The following is a 14078-nucleotide window of genomic DNA, read 5'->3' as shown; positions in this document are numbered from 1 at the left end:
GGCTAGGCCAAACGGTCAGAAACATCTAGAAAGAAAACAAAAACAAAACAGGTGTACAGACATTGGTGGTTCATATTGTCTATTATGTTCAATTAGCCTTGCCAGACCATTTGAATTATGCTGGGCATAATAAAAATATTTAAAATCGACAGACTCCCTTTGGCCTACATTAAGAAGTTAACACAAGCTAATTTTTTCCTTCCTTCAACTTATTCATTGCTGTAATCTAAAACCGCGTACACCTTTAAATATACATTCATATTTAACTATTGTATTGTATATTTTGCTATCGAAGAAACGACCAAACGGGAATTTTTGACGTGGACCTTTATTTTGAAAACAAAAAAACTGCCGTTAGATACTTCCGCTAATCGAGCTTCCGCTCATCGAGGTCTCCGTGAGCGTCGAGGTAGCCACAAGCCGCGCATACCCCAATATGTTTTGTACAGTTGAAGTTCAATTAATAATAAATAAAAATAAAATAAAAATAAAATAAAAATAAAATAAAAATAAAATAAAAATAAAATAAAAATAAAATAAAAATAAAATAAAAATAAAATAAAAATAAAATAAAAAAAGCCGCGCATACCCTATTGCCGTGGTCCGATGTTTGTTCTCGCGTGAACTCACCACGATGTCTCGTTGTCGCCCCGCCTTCTACTTAGGCGACCAATCCCCCCCCCACACACACACACACCAGCAGTACGCATCCATCCCCAGCTGTTCGATGCCTCACATCGGGGGGAGCCAGAAGGATGCTACGTACGTTGATGGTGGTCGCTCTGGTACACGATAGAAACGAAGCAGTCGCCGTGTTGGAGGGGGAGCCATGTTCGGTCATCGTGTGCAGCCACAATTGAGCACTAGCAACACTTTGAGACTGCTACACGTTCATTGGAGCCGCATGAAGGATGCAGCCTGTAACGTCGACACTGGACACCTTGGGGGTCTATTGTCCTAAATAGTTTATATTAAAACATAAGGTAAGTAAAAAAAAAAAAACAAGAAAAAATATCCGTTACGGGTTTTCTAACCAGCTACACCTAATGTTAATTTCTTTTCTTCTCTAAGGACAGAACCTCAGCAATAACTTCTGTGGTGATGACGTCTTCAAAAGCCCTGCTGGAGCTCCACAGGGTTGCACAGCCATAACATGTGTGGAGGATTTTGGAAATATTCCAAGTTGGGAACTTTCCATGAGAACTATGGATATTAACGGGGATTAACTTGGACTTGAGGGTAAAAGAAGAAAGACAATTTGATTTTGTCATAAGCAGACATCATGCAAAATAGAAAGCTCTCCTTGCCCACTTGTGAGGGCATGACGCCATTATTCCTCCATTTGCTTTTCACCTCATTCGAGCTGCAGCGTGGTATGTAAAGCAAAAATATCCAACAAACGACGGCTCGTAACTCACAAGTCAAGTAAGTCAAAGTACCACTGTACTTGCATGAAATATTTTTTTTTTATTCGGCATTATGCTAATATATATATATATATATTTCCCAACTATATTTAAGAGCCCACCTTCAGTTTTGTGAGTCCCCGTTGTTTCCCATTCATTCTATTCCCATGGAAAGTTATCAACACCCAATCCTAGTTCCATCCTGGTAAGCATTTTAGCACCGCCTCCGTGCGAGTGCAAACCCAGCCATGGGTGAAGAGAGCAACGTGACCCGGCAGTTGGAGAGCGTGGAGAGGAGCGTGGTGTTCCTCAGGCAGGAGCACCTCACTTTGCTCCACGGGCTCCACATGGAGATTCTCACCCTGCAGAGACGATGCTCGGGTAAGTGTGTGATTGAAAACGCACGCATCAAATTATCAGTGGTGGGCATTCCGTCAGACCGACGGACCGGCCCGTCAGTCCGCCACTTGTGGACGCCCGTTTTGGTGACGGCTGACGAATGACGGGACGCTTTTTAAAATGGCCCGATTTAAGGACTGATGACGCACCAGCAAAATTTTGCCAAATAATGTGTAACTAGTAATTTGATAGATTGGGATTTTATGTATTTTTTTGTGTGTAAAGAGAAGTTCTCTTACCATGCTAACAGTTTCGGCTGTCGACATTTAACAAAAACAAAAAAAAACGGCGACTGTCACTGCTTCCTGTTGTGAAATGAAGTCATCTCACACGATATCACAAAAACAAAAAAGAAATAAAGAAAGAAACGCCAAATATCTCCACAGATGACTGAGCCGTGTAGAAATGATGAAAATGGCGAAAGAAGAAAAAAATACGTCTGGAGAACCCACTTTCCCACAAAACATGACATTTGTTTTTATTTACGTTCTTTTTTCTTTTTGCTCCCACCGACCCGTTTCGGGACAATCGAGGTCAATTATAAGCAGAATTTTCGTGTCCGGCCTCGCCCCTGAATAGCGGAAGTCAACTGTATTTTTCCTCTCTTCAAGATCCTTAATATTATTCCTTTCATCAATCAATTCTTACTCTCCATCAAACAGGGCCAAGCTCATAAAGCTACTGAAAAATAGTAAATAAAATATAGTATTATGTGCTTTTTTTTTTCTTTAAATAATTATGATTGATATGGATAGCTTCTCCACACATGGGAAAAAAAAAAAAAAAAAAAAATCCACAAATTTTATAGCTGTGTAAAATGCTATGATGGGCTTCTAACTGTCCCTTTGACATGAATCAATGCCAGACAGTGACAACATGGTGATGTCACACTATAATTCCTGAAGATGACATCATTTTCTCTTACCGACCTGAGGATCGTTACAGTTGATTTGATCAAATTCAGCTCACACAAACACATATACTGCATAGATAGATAGATAGATGCGTGTATGTGTGTTGCCCTTAATATATTTTATGCTATTAATTCTCTAAAACCTTAAAAGCTCTTTTTAATATAAAATCACAATGCCAACTATATAGGGGGTGCTTTTAGTCTCAGATATTGCAATCCAAGAATCCGAGTGTGGAGTATATACTGTAGATAGTAGGGCTTTTGAAGGATATGTCAAGTCTATCCTCCGTCGTTAATCTGAGGTTTTAGTAATCCATACGAATGAGGTCTTGTCTGATAGAGATGCCGTCCTGTGTGTGCGTTGGCGTGAGTGCGCGTGAGTGTGGGTGTGATGGCTCCGGGCCAATGTCAGCAGTTGTTTGGAAAACACCCTCATCCGTCAGTTTGTTGCTCCGATCTGTTGTCGTTTTAGCCCGACAAAAACGGGTGGATTTTATTACTTAAACAGGAAGTCAACCCAAACGTATATTTTTTTTCAAGAATATGCTCTACGCAAGCCCACTAGTTGAAACAAGACGTTCGGATGATTATTGCGTTCGTGGGATAAGAGTTTGTCATGTTTGGTCTGTTTTTTATTTTTATTTATTTTTTTTTAGTTTCACCTTTCGCTCCGTGTTCTGTGTCTGTCTCGTCATGATTATTGTGTCCACCTGTGTGCCTTCCACTCCCTAGTGCTAACCAATCAGCTCCCTCCTACCTTGTGTGTTTTGTCCAGTGTTTCTCGTTGTCCCGTCAGTGTGCTTGCATTTAAGTTGCTAGTTTTTGTTCAGCGCTTGTCGGGTCGTTATAGTTGTCGTCGGTTTCTGTTGTCGCTGTCATGTCGTTTTGTTTCTCAGTGTTTCTTTGCTACTTGCTACGACTTTTGGGCTTTTCAACATTTGTTCGTGCTGTTTTTTTTTTTTTTTGTTAATAAATTTTTTCGTCAGTGCGCATTTGGGTCCTCCATCCCGCAAACGTGACAAGAGTTAATCCACCCCTTTTTGGCCATCTCAGGGGGCGGCCATTTTGTCTCTTCTGTCGACTGAAGATGACATCACAACTGCTCAGGGCTCAGGTAACGACCAATCACGGCTGATCTGTTTTCTGAAGCTGAGCCGTGATTGGCCGTTACCTGAGCCCTGAGCAGTTGTGATGTCATCTTCAGTCGACAGAAGTGACAAAATGGCTAAAAACAGGTGGATTAACTCTTTTTCCACAAACTAGAATGGACCACTTACATACTGAGCTACTGCAAAAAAGACTACAAATGTATATAACGCCTCCGCTTTGGAAACCATGTTTTATTGAAGGTTTGGTTGTTTTTCCCAAGTCATGCCATTTTGTTTCTGTTTCTTGGGCCTTGAAATGGGTCATTTCAAATTACAGCGCATGGTAAAGCTGCACGAGGCCTCCCATCACACACCTATGAAAATCGTCTGAAAAGACGGTTAAATGACAAACTGGCATCATAATGTTCTACTTTAATCCATCCATAATTCTCAAAGGCACAGAGCATTAGTCACGGTATTTGGTGAGCATCAGATATAATCCGCCCAAAGGGTCCCAGATGTTTGCAGGATGAAATGTGGATGATCTGGTCAAAAATATCAGTTACAGTCATACTTTTAATCCGAAAGTCTATGTCCTATTTAGCTTTTGTAGTTTAAACGTCCAATTTACAAATCAGACTGATGTGGACGGTAGGGCTACACCAATATCGAATTTTTAATTGTGATTACAATTTTGGAAGCCACAATGGTATCAACCTGATTGTCGGTAATATTTTCAATATAGTCATCCAACCAGCAGGGGGCAAGCACATGATTAAAGGCTTCATAAAGTTGCCTAAATAAGTGAGCGAAAAAAATCCGCAATTGTTGTCGGGACTTTTTTGGGGGATTCGGTACAAGAGACATAAGACAACATGATAGCGTATTTGTTCAGTCATTTCTTCAAGCAATATATTTTTTTATTATTTCATCATTTATTTGAAAATGATAATTTTTAAAAAAATATTTTTATTAAAAGCAACAAACAAACACCAACTTCACATAAAAGCCGTTCAAAAAATGGCTCATTTTTGTTTTTACAGGGAAGAATAATAAAAACAATAACAGAATAAATAACAATAATACAAAATGAACAGTCGTAATATTGCAATAATAATAAACGAAGTAATAGCACATAGGGTGGGAAAAAATAAATAATAATAATAGTAAATAAATCAAATAAAAATAAGATCAAATTCAAACCATAGTAATAAAGAAAAAATAGTGAACGTAATGAATAAAGAATAATAATTGAATTGAAACTACAAACAATAATCACAACCCCTAAGTCACACAATTGTCCCAGGCTTGCAAAAAAAAACAACAACAAAAAAACACTAAGTAACCCCCAAGTTATGATAATTTATTTTAAAGTTTCTTGTTGTATGTTCAGTGCTTCTGAAGTGGCCATGAAATTTAAATCATATCAACCGAAACCGTTTCCACAAAGCGTGTGAGCGTAAAAAATGCCTTTGTAAACGGAAGAAATATTTGCGCTAACCTTGGTTGATTTCTAAGGGGTGTGCCACATCTCCACAGAATGTCATGAAAATCCGTTTCAACTGCATAGTTTGAACTTGACTAAATTTGCTCTCAATCGCATTGTTTTGTGGCACTCGCCTCCCGTCGTTTAAACGTCGTGCATAGCAAGAGTGCACAGGCAGCGTATTTTTCTTTAAGTACATATTGATTTCAGAGAGCAATTCTCATAAAGCTGAAGCTTTATGCCTGGCTCCAATAAAGACAGTTTTGACAAAGTAATGCAACTCGGCCAAGCCTCTGACAGTGATTCTTTAATGCAAAACTCTCAGATTTACCTTCATCATTTATGTATGAACATGCGGAAATGTGTCGGAGCGGCATCCAGCATCGGTGAACTCGTAAAAGAAAATATTGCAGCCACGGGAAATGTCAAGTATCACTTTCATGAGATGTTTTGGCTCAAAATTGACACGACCGCATGAATTCTGTGTTTGCTTTTCTTTCACCCGTCTGTTTTCTGCTTCCAGAGTTAACAAACGATCTGAAGGTGAAACCTCCGGGTCGGAGCCAAATAGGTACGATGAACGATAATCCAATCCCTGATAGTGTTTTTTTATATTCGGGATGTAACGATTCATCGAAAATCGATTAAAAAAAACGATTCGCCACGATTAATCGATTTGATAAATTGCCAAATCGGGTTGATTAAATCCATCTAGAAAATGATGTCCTGAAACGTTTTGTCATTCCAGATGCATATCACATCTTGAATGTGGAGCTCAAATTATGCGCTTGCGCCAAACATCGTTGCGTATTGCGTTTGTGGATGGCTGCACGGAAACAAGCCTGGTAACGATTTTTTTTTTTTTTTTTTTTAAATCGAATCGAAAATCGGGGCCCGAGTGAATCGTTACATCCCTAATTTATATCATCCATTGTACAATTATATGGTCTGTCTTTTGACACCGTCTTCATCCCTCCGAGAGTAAGCGCTCAGTCCCGAACCATGCACAACCCCCAATGCAGTATCAGCCACATGCCAGCATCTTCCCCATCCCCCAGGGAACGTCTCTCCTCTCTCTCTCCCTCTCTCTCTCTGAGACTTTCCTGTCAAACCTTACACAAAAAGCTCTCCTTTCTTTTCACATATCCTGTGTATGCTTTATTGGGAGCTGAGCCATTAATATGAAATAAAAAGAGCGAATGGGTTACGGCTTTATCAGGGCAGTGGCATTAACCAAAACTGCTGCGACGACAGCCTGTCCTGACACACATTACGCAGTCCCCGCTTTTTTTTCTTCTTTTTTTTACTGTAGCCTCACTTTAACAATGTGCACCATTTTTGCCACGCCGAGCGAATAGGAAAAAGAAAGAGGAGTCAAAAGGCAAGCAGCGCCCGTGTAGCTGCATTAGTCAGCCATTAGAGCCATCTCTTTTTTTCCAAGGCAGGTTATGCGCCTATCCATCAAAAGAATGCGCTCGCCTCCCACCCCGGCAAATTGATCCGTCCTCTTTCTTTTCCCTCCGCTATCGTCTCCCCTTGCTGTCCCGTGGGGGGGCGGTGTCTGTTTACAACAGACAGCGAGAGGAAGCAGAAGTAGGCAATGAGAGGTGGCGAGATGCAAGGAAAGGGGAGGTAGCGAGTGATCCAAGGGAAGCCAAAAGGCGGCAGACGGGGGGGGGGGGGGGGGGGGGGGGGAAGCGTTGTGGGCTGATATGAAGATCACATTATGAAGTCTGCAGTATTATGAGCTCAACCTGGGTGTGGTGATGATGGGCGACAGCGATCCTGGGGTTCAGTGTCCGAGGAGCTTTCCTGGAATGCAAGAAGAGAGAGACTGTGTCCAGGAATATCGGGAAGTATATCAGTGGTTTACATTTTCAAAATATGAGCCGTCGTTGGCAGTGTTTGGAGTTACAAGCGTGGCCGTGGAACAAATTAAATTCGTATCTCAAGGCACCGCTGTAGCACCCGATAAAAACTGCTGTATACTATTTATAGTAGATTCATTAGAGAAAGAGGCAACCCAAATATATTTTTTTCCAGAATATGTTTTGTGCAGGCCCACTAGTTGAAACATTATGATTAATATGAAATATGAGTTAAGCAGCAAAATCCACCCATTTTTAAGCCATCTCAGGGGGCGGCCATTTTGTCACTTCTGTCCACTGAAAATGACATCACAATTACTCAGGGCTGAGGGTAACAACCAATCATGGCTCAGTTTCGGAAAACAGGATAGCTGTGATTGGTCGTTACCTGACACTGTGATGTCATTTTCAGTCGACAGAAGTGACAAAATGGCCGCCCCCTGAGATGGCTAAAAACGGGTGGATTAACTCATTTTCCACAAACGCAATATTTATCAGAATGCCTTGTTTCAACTAGTGGGCCTTGCATAGAACATAGTCTTGAAAAAAATATGTTTGGGTTGACCTCCTATTTAAGTCCCCACTATTCGAGAAAGGGAACATTTTCGACCCCAAAAGTTCTTGAAAAAACGGGGATAAACCTGCAATTTGCCTTTTCTGAAAAAAATGCACTCGTTTTTAGCCATCTTCGGGGGCGGCCATTTTGTCTTCTGTCGACTGAAAATGACATCACAACTGCTCACGACGACCAATCGTGGCTGACCTGTTTTCTTGAAGCTGAGCCGCGATTGGTCGTTGTGAGCAGTTGTGATGTCATTTTCAGTCGACAGAAGACAAAATGGCCGCCCCCGGAGATGGCTAAAAAAAAGTGGATTAACACTTATTCCACAAACACAATACCTATCAGAATGTGGAGCTATATGAGTTTCACTTTTTTAATTGCGCGACTGAATTGTAGGCTTCGACATTCGATATAATGATATTCGAATTTCTTGAGAAGTATACGTATATTGTTTCAAATTCCAATATGTCTGCGTGGTTCGGGTCCAGATCGATAGGTAGAGCTTCACCTTGAGGAATGGCCAAACCTCTCCCCACCCTTCCACCCATATGACCTATTTCTGGTGTTGAGGCATCGGCGCCGGCCTCAAAGGATGCAGTCTCCTCCCTTAGCCAGCTTTGCTCAGTCAGCCCCGAGGCCGAGTTCTGACTCTGCTTTTTATGTGCCCTTCGCCTCCCTTCCCTGGCAGAGTTTGACAGCAATGAAGGGCGCAAAGGTTGCATACAAAGCAAGCAAGCAAAAATACAGAGAAAAGAAGAGCAAGCTGCAGGCGCCGCGTCTCTTGAGACAATATGGAGCACAACTAACTGAATGAACTTTTAGTATACACTCCTTGAGTCCAACTATGGGTTATTTTTAGGTATTGATGGCAGATGAGCATAAATTATAGAGTGGGCACACACACTGTATCGTGTCCACGTATATCAACAACTTTACAGTGGTGGTGCCTTGAAATGAGTTTCATTTATTCCACGACCATGCTCATCATTTCAAACACTCACATCTCAAATAATCTTTCCCATCGACATGAATGGAAATGCCAATAATCTGTTCAAGCCCCCCCCCCCCCCCCCAAAAAACATTTTTGGGGCGTTTGGATGCATTTAAAGAGTTTTTAAGAATATGTTCTATGCAAGCCCACTATTTGAAAAAAGGGCATTCTGATAAATATTGCCTTTGTGGAATAAGTGTTAATCCACTGGTTTTTAGCCATCTCTAGGGGCGGCCATTTTGTCTTCTGTCGACTGAAAATGACATCACGAATGCTCACCACGACCAATCACGGCTCAGATTCAGAAAAAAGGTCCGCCGTGATTGGTCGTTGTGAGCAGTTGTGATGTCATTTTCAGTCAACTGAGGACAAAATGGCCGCCCCCAGAGATGGCTGAAAAACCAGTGCATTTTTCTGCTTGATTTATATTCCACAAACGCAAAATTAATCAGAACGCCGTGTTTCAACTCGTGGGCCTGCTGGGAACATATTCTTGAAAAAACAATACGTTTGGGTTGACTTTAAAACGTGTTTTAAAAATAGTGTTTCAATTTATCCAGAACACTGCTGTAAATCATGTTATTAATTCGACATCACACTTTTGTCTTTGTGTTAGAAATACAAGAGGAAGAGGAGCTGCTGGAGGCCCGCTGCAGGGACGTCGAAGACCGTCTGTGTGAGCGGGAGTGCGCCATGGGAGAAATTGGCAAGGAGCTGAGCCACAAGGGGGCGTTGGTGGGAGCCCTTCGAGCCAACCTGAAAGAAAAAGAGCGCCACTTCCTGGAGGAGCTCAAACGCCGCAGCCACTGCTCCACCATCTTGAACACGGAGCTGCAGAAGCAAACCGAGGCAGCGGCGTACCTTTCCTTCCAGCTGCACGCTGCCAAGCAGAAGCTGCATCACCAGCGGCTGCAGCAGAGGCACGCACTCCTCGCCAGAGCTTCCGGTCAGGCCCCCCCGCAGCATGGCGGCGAGTACGCCCCCTCTCAGCATTTGCTCCCGGGAGCCTCCAACTCCTCTCCGGCGGTGAAACCCAAACGCAAGGGTACGAGAGCCTCCTCCCGAATGGAGCGCGCCCGGGAATGTGTGCCCACGGAGAAAGTGACGGGCCCCGCCGAGCCCGCAGCCATGCCGGACCCCGCCCTCTTCCTTCACCCCTGGAGGCTCCGAGTGCGCTCCAGGCAAACGGTGACGCAGAGACCACCTGCGCTTGGCGTGGAGCGAGGGGGTGAGGAGGAGGGGGGTCAACAAGGGCCAGCGGCGCCTCAAGAAGACGCAGCCAGACTGGTTTCTGCAACCACAGCGCCCCCTGCTGCTGAGGCACAGGCAGATTAGCAAAGCACTGATCTTTGCGCTTCTATCAACACTTTTTGTTCTTCGGCACCTTGACCGAATTTGACCGTAGACCAGGGCTGGCTAATGTATGGCCTGAGGCCACATAAGACCCGCCCACTATGTTCGTTGATCCAACCCGCCAAGCATTTACATCATCAAGGCTCCAGTCATATGCGTTGCCTAAAATTGGTTCATAAAAAATGTGTTTTTCTTTTGTATTTTAATGTTTTTTAATTTAATTCATTGCTGAACGAATTTCTCATAAATAATAAAATATGCAACATATTAGTAAAATATTTTTATTATTTTTTAATTTGTTAATAAGGTTAATTATAATAGAATTTATAAAAAGGATTAGTTTTCGTATTAATTAAAATACATTTATTTTGATGTCATTATATATAAACATATTAAAAATGATTTTATATATTTATTTCTTCATCATAATTTTAGACACTTTTTTTTTTTTTACCTCATCTTCAAATGAACTGAGCCATGTGTTTGTTTTAAAAATCATATGTGGCCCTTGAGATTTGCCCACCTCTGCTGGAGGCTTTTTAATGTTATGAACTAGAACTAAAACTCAGTACGTGTCACTTTAAGTCAGTCTTTGATTGAACTAGAATGATGTGTTTACACAGGTGTCACTTGTATACTGTGGGGCCTTAATAGTAAAGCAATCTTTTTTTTTTTTAAGTCCAGCTGAGGTTGCGGCAGCCATGTTGTGTGGGCGACAAGCTTTTTTTTTTTTTTTTTTTTTTTTTTTTCTTCGCATGGCCGCGACCAACTGTGACCTTCCAAGGTGAACCATAAATCAACCACTGTGTTTGTGTGACCTCATGACAAGAGTCACGTTGAAAGTATCCGAGAGTGTGCGCCTGTGGTCGTCCATCACTGGACGACAGCCGATCAACAAAAATGTTGAACTTGTCTATTTCATACAGCCATATCTGTAGTACGTGTTTTGTATTTAGATAAGGAGCTGGTGGCAAAATATCAGAGGATTGAGGAGTAGTACTGCAATTTATACTGTGCTCACAGAAAAATACAGTAACAGCAAAGGTCCACTTTTATTACTGAATTAAACGGTTCTTACTTTCTGACAAGTAAAATGCGTAATTTGTCAGAGAGGAAAAGGTTTGAATTCTGGAGCACACTGTGCATTTTAAAGGGAAATCAACTCAAACATATTTTTTTCAAGAATATGTTCCCAGCAGGCCCACTAGTTGAAACACAGCATTCTGATTAATATTGCGTTTGTGGAATATCAGAAATCCACCCGTTTTTAGCGCTCTCAGAGGGCGGCCATTTTGTCACTTCTGTCGACTGAAAATGACATCACGACTGCTCAGGGCTTAGGTAACGACCAATCACGGCTCAGCTTCAGAAAACAGTTCAGCCGTGATTGGTCGTTATCTGAGTCCCGAGGGTGTGTGATGTCATTTTCAGTCGACAGAAGTGACAAAATGGTCGCCCCCGGAGATAGCTAAAACCGCGTGGATTAAATCTTCATTCCACAAACGCAATATTTGTCAGAATGCCTTGTTTCAACTAGTGAGCTTCCATAGTACATATTGTTGAAAAAAATATTTTTGGATTGACTTCCCTCTTTAAATAGAAGTGGCTTTTTTTTCTTTTAAATCAGCAACTTGTGGCATCCAATTTGAAATACCAAGCGTTTTTTCTAAACGATTCCTTGTGAATGACAAAGTGTGTTTTTAAACTGTTTGTGCTTGATACATGAATTGCTTAGCATAAACAGTTCCTCAGTTGTTATTTAAGTCCGAATCACTCACCACACTTGAATTTTGTGTTCCAAACAAAAACACGAGAGGCAACTAACTAATCTGCTCGAGGGACTTCCTTTTATTTACATCTCAGGAAAAAATGGACCAACAAGACCGTGGCTGCTGGTTAAGTGAGGGCATTTTTTAAGTTGATGGTGTGGTTTGTAACATTTTCCAAGTGTACAGTACTAACCTCTTAAATACTGTAGCGGTATCAACATGTGCAGGGAGATTGTCAGTTAAGACAGGAGCTTTGCACAGAATATTGTTAGTTATGCAAGTGTAAAAAGAAACCCCCGTGTGTAAGAATGAGCAAACTGAATTCGGTAAGTGAACTCTGAATAGTTCTTCCATCGATATTTTTTTTTTTCTGTTATACATTCAGATCTCCATTGGAATGGCTGCCTTATCATAAAGCAAACGACGTGTTTGGTTTTCTACGAAAAAATATAAAGGAAGTTGATATTTTGGCTTCCCCCCCCCCCCCCCCCCCTCTATGTACTAATGAATGTGACCGAGTCCTGCTTTGAACTAATTTTCGTTTTGATGAGACGTGTGAGGCTTATCCGAACGACCGACACCTGATTAGAATTTCAATATTCTGATTTGTCTTCAGTCGAGCAATATATTCCTACATTCATATCTCATCTTTAGGTTGTGAAAGCTGTCCTAGAGACTAAATACGTTTATATATCATTACTGTTGTCTTCATGTTTAATGCCTCATTGTTTGACTTTTGTAAGGTTTCCGTTGACCTGATAAATAGTCGCGGTTAACTGAACATGGGAGAACTGACTGATTATATGCTGCGTGAGTGGCAGCAATTGACGTGGGCAAACTGTTATGCCACATGTGACTGTCAGGATAGAGTGCCAGCTAAAACCCTCGTACCAAAATGCTAAGCCATGATAGCATAACAGTGCACTATTCTAGTAGGGGCTCATTCTTACAACTTCCTGGTACAATTTTGCTTCACGGAAGGATTCTAATTTGCGACTGTTAAGATCACAGTATCTAAAAATGAAACATCAGGTAGATTAAACTCTTTCTCCATTCAGTTGGAGCTTGTAGCACTACAGTCCAGTAGGTCCCATTCAGGAATAATACATAGTCAGCTTTAACAAACTTGGTTTGCGCTTGTGCTTCAGTATAATCACAGGAATGAGCCAAAGCAAGCTTACCTCGAAAGCGAGTGCCCTTATAATGAGATATTTGCGTTATTTTCATTTCAAGTCAATGATCCTCCATTTGCTGCAATATATCCCCTCGGCCCGAGAAAGTGTCTTCCATCTTTTTATCCAGTTTGGAGTGATTAGAAGTGTTTTCAGTCAACTCTGAGAGGCATCAAGGAGCTTCTGCGGTGACGCGCTATTTGATGTGTGCTCGGCATCATCAATCGCAAAGGGGAAGTTCCTCCTAATATGGTCCGTGACCTGGGGTGAGCTAACAACTGCATCAACTCTGTAAACTGCACTGTAATCATGATTGGAATAAAAAAGACCAGCCAGTCTTTGCTTGTTTTGAATTTTTTATAACGCTGGAATTTTTTATAACGCTGGACAGTTCGTTTGGTCGGTAGGCCATGAAATGAGATCCAATAGAAAGACTCAATTACAATAGAAATGACACTCAGATATGACGTGCATGTTGCATTTTGTAAAATGGTACAACTTTTTACACTATCCCATAGAGCTAATTAGTGCATGACTACATAAGTAAGTGAACCCCCCCCATACACATTAGGCCTTTGACGTGCCCCTTTGGTCCTTTTATCATGCATGTTTGCATAGTGTCTTGAAACGACTTTTAAAAATGGACTGAGAGGGAGCTTGCCTAACATTTAATGTGAGGTTCGTTTCAGAGGGAAGGACCAGCAATAGAAATGGCTCGATCCCCTCTGAGGCTCCGCATTAACACAGCTCCTATATAACACATTAGATTCTCCATACATAATACCTCAGTTCCTTGGAGAATGAATGGAAGAATACAGCTGCAAGGTATACTTCACATTTACAGAGTCTACTCTATGAGTGCGTGATGTGAGTGCAATTGATACCCTTCATTGTCTGACTCCACTGAGATTGTTAAGAGCTGATTATTGCGTACGTCAAACCAGGTAAAAGTTCATCCGTTGATTGAATTTGATGGTCTTTCCACACATTCTGCACTATCTGTTAGGTTCACTAGTGATTCCCAACCACTTTTTCCCTTGATTGGCTCAACATTTTTTATTTAATCACTAC

General features: G+C 41.6%; 1 protein-coding gene and 1 long non-coding RNA gene across 4 annotated transcripts; one reads left to right on the top strand and one right to left on the bottom strand.

Moving 5' to 3' along the window:
* Positions 1 to 680: 680 nt before the first annotated feature.
* Positions 681 to 10342, top strand: ccdc92ba (coiled-coil domain containing 92Ba). Of its 3 annotated transcripts, XM_086036186.1 has the most exons (5): positions 681 to 983; positions 1072 to 1425; positions 1522 to 1787; positions 5816 to 5863; positions 9330 to 10342. In XM_086036186.1, the coding sequence occupies exons 3-5, from the start codon at positions 1655 to 1657 to the stop codon at positions 10046 to 10048; spliced, it is 900 nt and encodes a 299-aa protein (XP_085892312.1). In that variant the 5' UTR covers positions 681 to 983; positions 1072 to 1425; positions 1522 to 1654; the 3' UTR covers positions 10049 to 10342. The 3 variants fall into 3 exon arrangements, with proteins under 3 accessions (XP_085892312.1, XP_085892313.1, XP_085892311.1); XM_086036187.1 differs by having other exon boundaries at positions 1077 to 1787; XM_086036185.1 differs by having other exon boundaries at positions 1072 to 1787.
* LOC147144503 (uncharacterized) lies at positions 9140 to 13265 on the bottom strand. Its single transcript, XR_015087511.1, has 3 exons — positions 13017 to 13265; positions 9575 to 10025; positions 9140 to 9469 (listed from the first exon to the last, which is right to left on the bottom strand). It is a non-coding gene; the product is annotated as an uncharacterized LOC147144503 (long non-coding RNA).
* Positions 13266 to 14078: the final 813 nt, after the last annotated feature.

The sequence above is a fragment of the Filicampus tigris genome, chromosome 7, assembly GCF_054856515.1.
Source record: "Filicampus tigris isolate MCC_2025a chromosome 7, RoL_Ftig_1.0, whole genome shotgun sequence".
NCBI classification, from domain to species: Eukaryota; Metazoa; Chordata; class Actinopteri; order Syngnathiformes; family Syngnathidae; genus Filicampus; species Filicampus tigris.
Note: the sequence above shows the minus strand (reverse complement) of the source record. Positions and strands in the feature narration are given on the sequence as shown.

Bases quoted from the DNA above. Each gene is read 5' to 3' on its own strand.
- ccdc92ba (XM_086036187.1), top strand. From the start codon at position 1,655: ATGGGTGAAGAGAGCAACGTGACCCGGCAGTTGGAGAGCGTGGAGAGG. The intron at 1,788-5,815 runs GTAAGTGTGTGA...TTCTGCTTCCAG, and splicing joins CCTGCAGAGACGATGCTCGG to AGTTAACAAACGATCTGAAG. The intron at 5,864-9,329 runs GTACGATGAACG...TCTTTGTGTTAG, and splicing joins TCCGGGTCGGAGCCAAATAG to AAATACAAGAGGAAGAGGAG.